General features: G+C 33.7%; 1 protein-coding gene and 1 pseudogene across 1 annotated transcript; one reads left to right on the top strand and one right to left on the bottom strand.

The window, feature by feature from the left end:
• Positions 1 to 202: 202 nt before the first annotated feature.
• On the bottom strand, positions 203 to 11,291 carry LOC103583098 (zinc transporter 9-like; the record flags this gene model as incomplete). The annotated part of the gene is made up of 6 exons (XM_008564511.1): positions 203 to 368; positions 2,785 to 2,892; positions 3,343 to 3,414; positions 4,393 to 4,432; positions 8,924 to 9,059; positions 11,236 to 11,291. Coding segments are annotated over 6 exons (578 nt in total), but the record flags the coding sequence as incomplete, so codon positions are not given.
• On the top strand, positions 5,295 to 6,725 carry LOC103583097 (annotated as a pseudogene).
• Positions 11,292 to 11,544: the final 253 nt, after the last annotated feature.

The following is an 11,544-nucleotide window of genomic DNA, read 5'->3' as shown; positions in this document are numbered from 1 at the left end:
CTTAAAAGGAAATTTTATAAGGAGTTTCCTAAATGAATCCTTGCTTCATCAAAAAAAAAAAAAAAATTCTGAAAAGTAATAAATTAAAAAGTTCTGAAGACTAGGAATCCAAAACTTCTTCTGGAAGTATTTACAAACCAAGCATTTCTCTTTTTTAGTATGTTTTTGTAAGCCTTAATAGCATCACTGGAATAATGCTGACCTTACTGATGGGTCGTTCTCCAGGAGTTCAGTAAGTCGTTGTACTTGTTCTGGCTGGATGGATCGCCCTAAGAGTGCTTCTGTGTTAGTATAGATGAGGAATGCTGAGACCACACCTAATAAGGTGCCTACACCCAAAGAACCAAGGCTGTCATACAGTGGATTGCCTAAATAAAACACGTAAGAAATCAGTAAGTTAACAGTTTCTATTATTTCAATGAGCATTAGAGAGCAAAGAACCAGAACTAGTATTCAAGGGATTTGAAATTAATTCCTAATTCCTTAATTGCCTCCTTTAGTGACTCCTAATAGTTTTACTATACTACAAAATGGGGATGCTACAACTTGCTTCATATTACCTAAGTACTATGTAACTTAATTATTTACAAACTGTTTCTTGCACCTGGTCATCACATGGATGAGGGTTCAGAGCACTTTCAGATTAGAGACAACATATACTTACTAATGACATAATGAAGAGTGCATTTCTTTTAGATACATCAGTAATAATTTTCCTATGCCAGGTAGACAAAATAATTGTGAAATCAAAAGCTGAAAGAAAGGGCCGGCCCCGTGGCGCACTTGGGAGAGTGCAGCGCTTGAGAGCGCAGCGGCGCTCCCGCCGCGGGTTCGGATCCTATATGGGGATGGCCGGTGCGCTCACTGGTTGAGCGCAGTGCGGGTGACCCCGCACCAAGGGTTGCGATCCCCTTGCCGGTCACGAAAACAGACAAAGAAAAAAAAACAACAACAAAAAAACAAAAGCTGAAAGAAATAACCATTTTTTGTGTCTTATTCCTACCAACATTCTGCATGAGAATTAAGCCCTACAGAAAATGATACGTGTGATTTCTGTTCTCATTCTACCAGAGATGATATATAGCTAGTACCATTCTAAATACAAAGGAAAGAAGTTAATTGATTACATGCTATGGGTGCCTTAAAGTGGTAGTTCTCAAAGTGTGGTTCCTGGGCCAGCAACATCAGTATCACTTGGTAGAAATGCAAATCCTCAGGCCTCATCCCAGACCTTCAGAATCAGAAATTCTGGAGGTGGGGTTCAGCATTCTATGTTTCCCCAAGCCTTCCAGGTGATTCTGATTGCAACATTTACCATAGTTTGTTAGGGCTTAACTCTCCCAGAACCAAGAGAAAGGCTGACTTACTATCTTTGAATGTATAGGTAATATTTATATAACAGACACCAATATTTTTAAAATCTTTATAATAAATTTTACACACATGACTTTTATGATTTGAAGTGTTTTTATTCGAAAGGTGAAATGGCATCAATATAATATTTAACTCTTTTAAAGCTTGATAAAACACATTTATTTTGCTAAAAATCTCAAGATATATACTAGTTTTATTAATATTTAGTCAAATCATAACACTAAAAAGTATTCACTTATCTGTACTGTGTTAAAAATGATCCACTTGTAACATAATCTAATAGGAGGTTTGTAATTATAATGTTCAAAATCAAATATTGCTCTTCAGAAATTCAAATTTAAATAATTATTTTTATTTAAGAGTATACACATGTATAAATAATCCTACAGAAATCATATGACTATTAGCTGGAAGAAAACACTTTTTTAAGAAAAATATTTCTTGGCATGTTATTTATATAAACTAATTTGGCTAATTAAATAAAATTTAATTCATGTGAAACAGTCTCATACATATTTTTATAACTTTGATTTAACTGGTTTCTATTATTATGTAAAAGAAAATAAATCAATTAAAAGTTGACTTATACATCAAGTCACACTTTTCTTAAGCCTAAAATTTTGCTAATAATTTATATACAAAAAAATGTCTAAAACTATAAGGGCACCAAAAAACCAATATTTTTAGAAATATTTCAGGTCACAGTGAACATCAGAGAATGCTGGTTTAGTCTTGAAATGAGCATTCAAATTGAGAAAGAGCTATTCGTATTTCAGACTATTTGAAGAAACACTGCAGAACTGTGAAAGCTCGTCACCTAAAATTATTTTAAATACATAAGGACAAATAAGGAAGAATGGGAAAAGTTCCATTCCAACAGAATTCCAACTTTATAAATTTAGTCTTTTCTTACTAAATGGCTGTTTTACAAAATTTTAAAAAATGGTTTTTCTGTCTTCTCATTTACCTGTTTTTCTGTACTATCCCTCAAAACACTTAACTAGCCACCAAAATGAGGATGTAACAAACAAAAAGAGAGTTAAGGAAACAGAAGACAACAGCAGTTATTATTGCCACTAAAACTGGAAGAAAACAAATGAACAAGAGCCATAATACATATTTATTTAGAACTTCAGAGTTTATTAAAGTTCTCTCATATTATCTTAATAAACCTATAGAAAGGTTTACAGCATTACAAAAATCCTCTACTAGTAGACTTATGTCTAATTCAGAGAAACCTGAATACTTTTACTGACCAAATATCTTACACAAATCAATAATTAGTATGGAATTAACATTTAACAATCTATTGGTTTAAAATTACTCAATAATATAAGAGAAAATTCCCATATATGAGAGAATTATTTAAGTAGGGACAAATAAACCACCTGTAATTTAAGAAATATTTACCTGTTATAGAAGTAAGGCCCATGCAAGTAGCTGCTATTATCACTCCCAAGACTGCTGCAGTATCCTCCAATAATATAACATTTGTACTAGGATCACGACTTTCCATTACTTAATCAATGGGGGAGAGACAAGTAAAGAAAATTACTAAAACCTTAATTTGATACCATCAGGTGATAAGTATCCATTTAAAATCAAGATTAAATTAAGATTTTAAAAAATATAAGAAATCATGATTTTAAAAACCTTGTCCAATGTAAATATAATTTCTTAGCTTACATGTCAACAGTAACTGATATATAAAGTCAAATTACTTTCTCAAGTCAGATAAGCATATATAGAAATACAGTACTTCGCTTAAGTCAAATCCAAATATAAAATATCCATGTTCAAACTACACTACATTTCTCTTTTAAAAGAGGTGATATATACATAAGAGCCACATAGGGAGGCCATTGCAATAACATTTTGAACACATCTATTAGGCACAAAGCAATAGTACTAGGTAATTTTAAGCAAATAAAGGAGATGAAATAAACCCCTGGTTTCTAAAATACATACCATATTTGTAAAATGACATTCCTTTGGCCCGAGCACTCCTACGAAGTTCATTTACAGCAACAAGAAGTGTTGCTGAAAGAAAAGCATTCATATCAGCAAGGAAAAAATTTCATACCTCAAAACTTTAAAGGTGGCATTTCAAAAGCTAAATAAATAAGTACCACATTTTAACACCAGGGTTGGCAATAAGGAAAAGTTCTATATTAACTAGTCATTATCAAGACCCTAATTCCTTATTTCTAAACCATAATAATTAAATATAATTGCTATATCAACAGCCTTAATTTATTAAACAGCCACTATTTGGCAGGTACCACACTTAAGCACAACCACTTTCGATTGTCCCAACCTTTTGAGTCAAGTGGTATTATCACAATTTTATGGACTATCAAAGATGAAGGGATCTATAAATATATAGTTATGATCTGTTAATTAAAAATAATACGAGGGTACTACAAAAAGTTCATAGAAAGATTTGTATTATCTTTTAAGTCTATCTTTCCAGTTCATAGAAAGATTTGTATTACCTTTTAAGTCTATCTTTCTAAGAACTTTTTGAAGTACCCTTGTATTAATTTAAAAAAACAGATGAAGAGAACACTACACATAGAAAGTGATTATGTTTCAGGAGTAAAGATACTATGAATTAGGCAGTTTCACAGTGATAGTAGCAGTGCTCTGTCATAAACTGCTATATAGCCATATATTTCAGAAACTTTGAAATATTCATATTGCGAAAAGAAACTTTTGATTAAACTACTAAAAACCTGATTTTTAAAAATTCAGTATAGTTATGTTTTCATACTCCATTTCAAATGTTCTGAACATTATAATATGATACTCAAGAACAAAACATAGCTTTCCCCTTGCCCCCATCCTTTACAAAAACAACCATAGTATATTATACAAAGACTCTCTAAAAGTAGACAAAGCTTAGATTCCTATTCCCACAGTTTTCCTTAATCAACAGAACTTAACAACTGTAATAATGGACTGCTGAATATATATTACTAAATTAGTAATAAAGAGATACTCTGTGACAGTACATACCTCCTTCAGAGACCAATGATCCTGCTAAAATACAATATGCCTAAAAAACAAATGTTAAAACAGAGCATAAATATTTCTTCAAAGACTCAGAACTGTTCATAAAGTTTATAATGTCTAAAACAGAAACATAAATTCAAATCTAAGCCAGATTATAAACATTTTAATAGGAAAAAACTCAAATTAGGACAATGAGATTTGAACACAAACATCTGAAATCTTGGGTTATGGACACCAGATGCCCTAAGGTTCACACCCATACTCAAGTAACTTCTGGATTTTGCTTAGATGCCCCATACCAAGAGAATTTTGATTCAGAAAGATAAGTAGTTATTAACAGTAATCAATTACTTTTTTTTTAGTAATACTATGTTCCTTACAGTCCAAGGACATTGTTCAGTTAAATAAAGATGGCAAGAGAAGCTTTAGTCCAATGTATACAAAAAGTTAATGTAGCAAAACAATTTTTAAAAAAATTTTAGTAAAATTCAAACCAAACATCTACACAATTTTCAATATACCTTTCTGAAACCCTAGTCTTTCCTGAAATAGAGGTTTGAACATTTCAAACCTAGTCCAACACTCTTATAATTCTGTTAAGAAAACCGAACTACCAAGGTTAAGTGATTTGCCTGCGTACATAGAAATGATAGCAGAGTAAGAACTAGAATGCAGGCTTTCCAGTCTCAATTCTAGGCTCTTTCCACTGAATCTAAAAGCCAACCTAAAGCACAATTAAAATAACAGGTAAACTTTCCAATAACTCTTTTTAATCCTTCCAATCTCCTTCCTGAAAGTACTTAAGACACACTTATCACCCAATAAAAGGATTCCAAAATAATACCTAATAAACATAAACAAGTTTACAGTGTTTTAAATTTATTATTGCCATCTGGGTCTCTCAGATGAGTGATTCAGTCTTTGGTGAAGCTTCAGGGCGGCCAGGTAGTGTTGAAAGCAGCAAGTGGAGGCGCCACCCTAGCAGCCAGGATTCTAGACTATGGTGGCTAGTGATGGACAGCCCCAGAAAAGACATCTCCAGGTAGAGCTAAGAAAAAAGAGCAGTCAGATGTATCTGTCTCTCCCAGAGCTTCAAAACATTATTATTCAAGATCATGATCAAGGTCAAGAAAAAGAAAATGGAAGTCAGATAATGAAGGAAGAAAACACAGGAGCCAGAGCAGAAGCAAAGAGGCAAGAAGACATTAATCCAAAAATAAATCCCCTAAGAAAAACAAGTCTGAGGAACATAATGACAAAGAATATTCTTCTGATTAAGGAAGAGAGCGACTAAATTCATCTGAAAATGGTAAGCACAGACACAAACGCAAAGAAAGAAAGTCATCAAGAGGCAGAAGTCACTCAAGATCTAGGTCTTGTGAAAGATGCCATTGTAGCAGAAGCAGGGAGCAGAAGACGACCCGATCCAGGAGTAGGGAGTGGAAGAAGTCATGATCCAGAAGCAGAGAGAGGAATAAATCACAATCAAGAAGCAGGGAAAGAAAACGTTGGATTAGGTCTCATTCCTGCTCAAGATCAAGACAAAGACATAGGACTAGAAGCAGGAGTAGGACAAGGAGCAGAAGTCGAGACAGAAAGAAGAGAATTGAAAAACCAAGATCTAGCAGAAGTTTAAGCGAGACTCCTCGTCCACCTCCCTTCAGAGGCAGAAACACAGCGATGGATGCACTAAAGAAGCTTTAGTTAGGAGGTTGGAATGGGCAAAGAAATTACAAGAACAGTGAAAAAAGGAAATGGTTGAGAAACAAAAACAGCAAGAAATAGCTGCAGCAGCTGCAGCTACTGGAGGTTCTGTTCTCAATGTTGCTACCCTCTTGGCATCAGGAACTCAAGTAATTCCTCAGAAAGCTACGGCAGCTCAAATGGCAGCCCTGCAAGCTAAAGCTTTCACAGAGACTGGAATAGCTGTGCCTAGCTACTATAACCCAGCAGCTGTGAATCCAATGAAATCTGCTGAACAAGACAAAAAAAGAAAAATGCTTTGGCAAGGGAAGAAAGAAGTGGACAAATCCCAGTCTGCCGAAATATGGGAAAAACTGAATTTTGGAAACAAAGACCAAAACGTCAAATTTAGGAAATTAATGGGTATTAAGAGTGAAGATGAAGCTGGATGTAGCTCAATCAATGAAGAAAGTTATAAGACTTTGAAGCAACAGAAAGAAATACTTAGAAATCTAGATGTTCAGTATGAAATGACAAGATCACAAACCCACACAGAAAGAGGAATGGGTTTGTGTTTCATATCTTCAATGTGAGGAATGGATGCAGCTAGCATTCTAGCTTGTGTGGGTGTTGCACTGACTTTAATTTATTGAAAAATACAATTTTTTGGTAAATATCAGATCAGTCATACTGATTAGTGTTGTAATCAGGTTAAATCCACTTCCACTAAACTTCACAGGAATACAGAAGGACAATAATTTTTAGTTCACAGAGTCTACTTTTCAAACTATATAAAAGCTGCAGATGGGATAAAATCTCATACATGGATTTTTAATGTCTGCTGTGTTGTGTACTTTTGTACTTAGCCTTATACAGATATTTTCATCTCTTGAAACATGAAAGAAATGTTATGTAGATGTTCTTTAGAAGATCTGGCCATTTGGTACATAATCCAACACAAATAAGTTGAGTGGTGATGATAATAAAAATGTTTTTTTTCAAAATGGTGTTAATTTTTTAAAAAATTATTTATTTACGAAAAGGCTATTGTCTAATGGAACCCCATCTAGTCACTAAAAGACACAAGAGCTTCTAGGAGCTTTAAAACTTATACACAACTGAAAAAGTAACTAATTAATCTCTAACTCTAGAGACTGCTTTGCCTCCGGAAAGTGATGGTGTACAAATTAGACAAATGCTAGGACAATAAGGTATCTATAAAATGACCAGTCTTTTTGGAATAGAGGAAATATATTTGTTTGTTCATTTTAATTATATGAAACGTATTATGGTAAGAAACTAGTCAATAAAAACTATAGGAAACTAGTGAATAACAATGTAAATAAGCCTAGTTTAATAGGCTTCTTATTATGTAGATCTGTATGGTATAATAAGTTATTAAAATGAGATTGCTTCTGTCCTCTTCTGGCTACAACCCAAAATAGAGAACAAAGTAGGTTACAAAACCCCCATATCCGGGCCAGCCCGTGGCTCACTTGGGAGAGTGTGGTGCTGATAACACCAAGGCCACGGGTTCAGATCCCATATAGGGATAGCCGGTTAGCTCACATGGTACTGACAACACCAAGTCAAGGGTTAAGATCCCTTTACCGGTCATCTTTTTAAAAAAATAAAAATAAAAATAAATAAATAAATAACAGAACCCCCATATCCAAATATGAGGTATTATATCATCTATTCAGGTCTTGCACAGAAGGTGGCCCAAGCCTGGGGGTCTCCACCCACTAGACCATACCCTTGTTCCACACCCATCAGACCATACAGGAAGAGCTGAGGTTAAGGAGGCCAAAAGTGAAGATTTCTTCAGTGAAAACTGTTAAGCTATTGAGATTTCTCAGAAAGCTGGATGTGTATCCCCCAGAGTTTGGCTATCATAGCAAACTGTGTCTGATACACACCTGAACAATAAATCTATAGTCAAGTCTACTAACTGATATTGGCTGTGTCAGCAGAGGAGATGACTATGTTTAGGGAAAAACTGCACTCCTACTGAAATTGTGTTAAAGATGTCCATTTTAACACATAGGGCTCAGACACGGAACCCTTAGATCACTTGCCCAAAAGGCATTCTTGCCAAATGCAAGGCAACTTCAGCAGTGCCTGGAACTACACCATCAGATGCAGAAGCTGAGAGGTGGTGCTACATGACCAATTTGTGCCTGTTGGGGAGCTATAGTCAGAGAAGCCAAACAGGGTAATCTCTAAGAAGTGTCCATGACAGAAAAAGACAGCTTTAAACATCTACAAAGGCCAGCGGAAACCAATGCAAAATGACATGTAGCTAGGAAAGTAGAACTTTTTTGTCCCTATCCCAAACTTCAACACTGCCTATGGAGCAGAAGAGAAGGGTAGAATCTCTAGGTGGGAAAACAGAGAAGGTGACCCTCCTCCAACGTCCCATTCCCCCAGGGCAGGCTTCCTACCTGAAGGAGGAGGAGAAGCTTTAACTTTAAATGCAGTTCCAATTTATGATTATTACATGGAACTGGATATTTTAATTACTGTTATGAGACTATTCTTGGGACTAAAAGTGAACAGAGATCTTGTTCTTCAACTGCAACTAGAGAAATTCATAGAACTGATTTTAACCAAGGAGGAAGAGTTTAACAATTGTACTTAGAGATCCTCTTGTTCAATATCATTAAATTATATGAATTTAGAGGTCATGTCCAGTCATGTTCCATAAAACACAACTACAGATACATAACCCTATGACACAGTCAAGAAGGTGTTATTGAGGTTTGTCAACACCAATATGACAAAAGCATTCTACTGTACTCAATTACTACATCATATTACTTCAAAACTGAGGGGGAACAAACAGGATTACCCATAAAAGGGATTCCATTGGTTGAGGATGAAGCAATCCCATGACTCCATGGTACCAAGATAGTCCTGCCCCCATCATGAAAATACCAACACCACTAATTAGCGAAGAAATATAGCGCATATTTGAAAATCCATACCTGGAAAACAAAAAAGAAGATTGCAAGAAATACAAATGATTTCCTTTCAAAACATATGCTTAACAGGTCAATGAAAAAGAAAACAAAAAAAACTTCTAGGACTATCAAGATGGTACAGTTTTACATTTAAGTAAAATGTAAGTGCCAAATTCAAGTCTAATCAAAAAAGTAATATATAATGTGGAAAAAAACTGTAATATCTTTGAAAATACACAAAAGTAAAACGAATACCATTTAATTCAGCCTATTTTGATTTAGTAGAGCTACTTTACATAATATGTACCACAGATATAAGTGAAATTAATCTTTTTAAAAATGAATTCAGATGTTTAATGAACAGGATAACAATTAAATTTCCTTGTAATGCAGCTTCTAATTGAATATTTCTGTCTTTTTATGCAGCCAGTCTATGATTTACATTACCTATAAGTAAATGCTAGATACTGAACAGTTAAGTACGTATAATTTATTGTTTATTCTGAATAGTTTAGCACGCAGCAACTATTACTAGAACTAAGAGCTTCAGTTTTCTGGCTAATTTTCTAAAATCTCAATTATTGTTCAAGCATCTTTGATCAATAGGTACATTATTTTGCATTATCATAAGTACTTACACACTACTGAGTATCAAAGGATTTCAAAAATACGACATACTATAGGAGGAAAAAAATCAGGAGTAAATAGGGTAAAAATATTTCAGGGTATATTTATTCCCAAACCCAAACTCTATGGCACCCTTCTCGGAGATGCAAATTTAAACAAGAATTCTTAATTAATCTGCTCCTTGAATTCTTTTCTGCGAAGATGTAATTTGCCATAGAGAATTCCCAGTTTATAGATGGGACAATGTTCTACCAGCTTGATTTAGAAAAAATTATTTTCTTCTTTATATAAGTTTACCCCCATAGTAATATAAAATATATATTATTTAAGTTAAAGTAAGTTAAGAGCTAAATTAAATGGCATTACTTTCTTTTTAGGTGTTTTTAAGAAATTTATAGGTTCCTATTGAAAATTTTAATTATGTAGATCTACACTGGCCAAGCTGATAAGCCACTAGCCACATGTGACAATTTAAATTAATTAAAACTAACTATGCTTTAAAATTTAGTTCTTCAAGTGTACTAGCAACACTTGAAGTGCTCAATGGCCACATGCAATTAGTGACTATCATATTGGACAGATATAAAATATTCCCATCACTGCAGAAAATTCTGTTGGGCAACACTAAAGTCAATTACTGAAAATACCTTGAGAAGAAATCTTCATAACCTAAAGTTTAAAATTTTTACCCTCTGTTTTAAAATTTTTGGTATATGAAGCTAGTCGGGAAAAAAATGTTTTTCTTAAGATGGTAAAACACTGTAATGATGTATAGTTAGCAGACTAGAGAACAAGCTGTTCTCATACTAGGCTATTGATAATTATAGGATGTTAAACTTTGTTACTATTCATAAGAAAACAGTAGTGCCTTGCTTTCAAGTAAAGAAATGCATTTGTAAGGAATAAAGAAGACTCCTTTACAAAAATAAGTAAATCTATTTTGCCTTAAAACTGATCAAATTATATTACTGAAGCTAGTTAAAAAATGACACATGTGGAACTCAAAAGTTTCAGATGGTTGTGTTAGTAGAAGCAACAGAAAAAAATCTCTGTTCAAATAATGGATATGAGTCAAAATAATATATTCTAAAAAGTATACTCATTTTACAAATAAATAATTTTGAAATATTAACAATAGTATTTCCAAATCACAACAGAAAGATTAAAATTAATTAAAGTAAGTGTGTACTTAATAGAAGTTATCACCAAAATTTTAGATTGGGCAGCCTATGAGTCTAAATCTGGAATATATGTTTCCTTGAACCAAAATAAAACAGACCTCCAAGATCAAAATATGTGCTCTGTTACTAATTATCAAATATGCAGAGGACAAGATCTGCATGCTATGTTATAAAACATAAAAATAATTTAAGCTCTATTTTCAAATTATACCTTGAATTTACTTTGACACAGTGATGGGTCCTGCACTTTAGATACTACAGTGGAAGAAATGATCAAATCTTTAACAAACTGCAGGTATATAAATTACAGGAGATTTCTTAAATTCAGTTGCTTTTATTTCAATGACTTGTCGCCAAAACAAACAAAAACAAAATAAAGGCAATGTCCTTACGGATGAGTAGGATCTGGTGTCTGAACAGACTTACTGATGCCCAGTGCTAGTAAACCCTATGAAGAAGAATAAAAAGGAAATAATCATTAGCAAGATGAAGAGTATAATATAATAAAGCCAAACTCGAGGGTACATACTAACAATGTCAAAAAACACACCGAACATATGCAAGTCTAATGGCCCAGCAATTCTGGTTTCCAGTACTTATGTTAGAAAAATAAAGATGGACCCAAAGGGGTTCAAAACACCATTGTTTATAAAGATGAAAAACTGAAGGCAACCTAAAAATATATCAAAGGGAAATGGCAA

This window comes from Galeopterus variegatus, unplaced genomic scaffold (genome assembly GCF_000696425.1).
Source record: "Galeopterus variegatus unplaced genomic scaffold, G_variegatus-3.0.2 Scaffold19638, whole genome shotgun sequence".
Classification (NCBI taxonomy): domain Eukaryota; kingdom Metazoa; phylum Chordata; class Mammalia; order Dermoptera; family Cynocephalidae; genus Galeopterus; species Galeopterus variegatus.
Note: the sequence above shows the minus strand (reverse complement) of the source record. Positions and strands in the feature narration are given on the sequence as shown.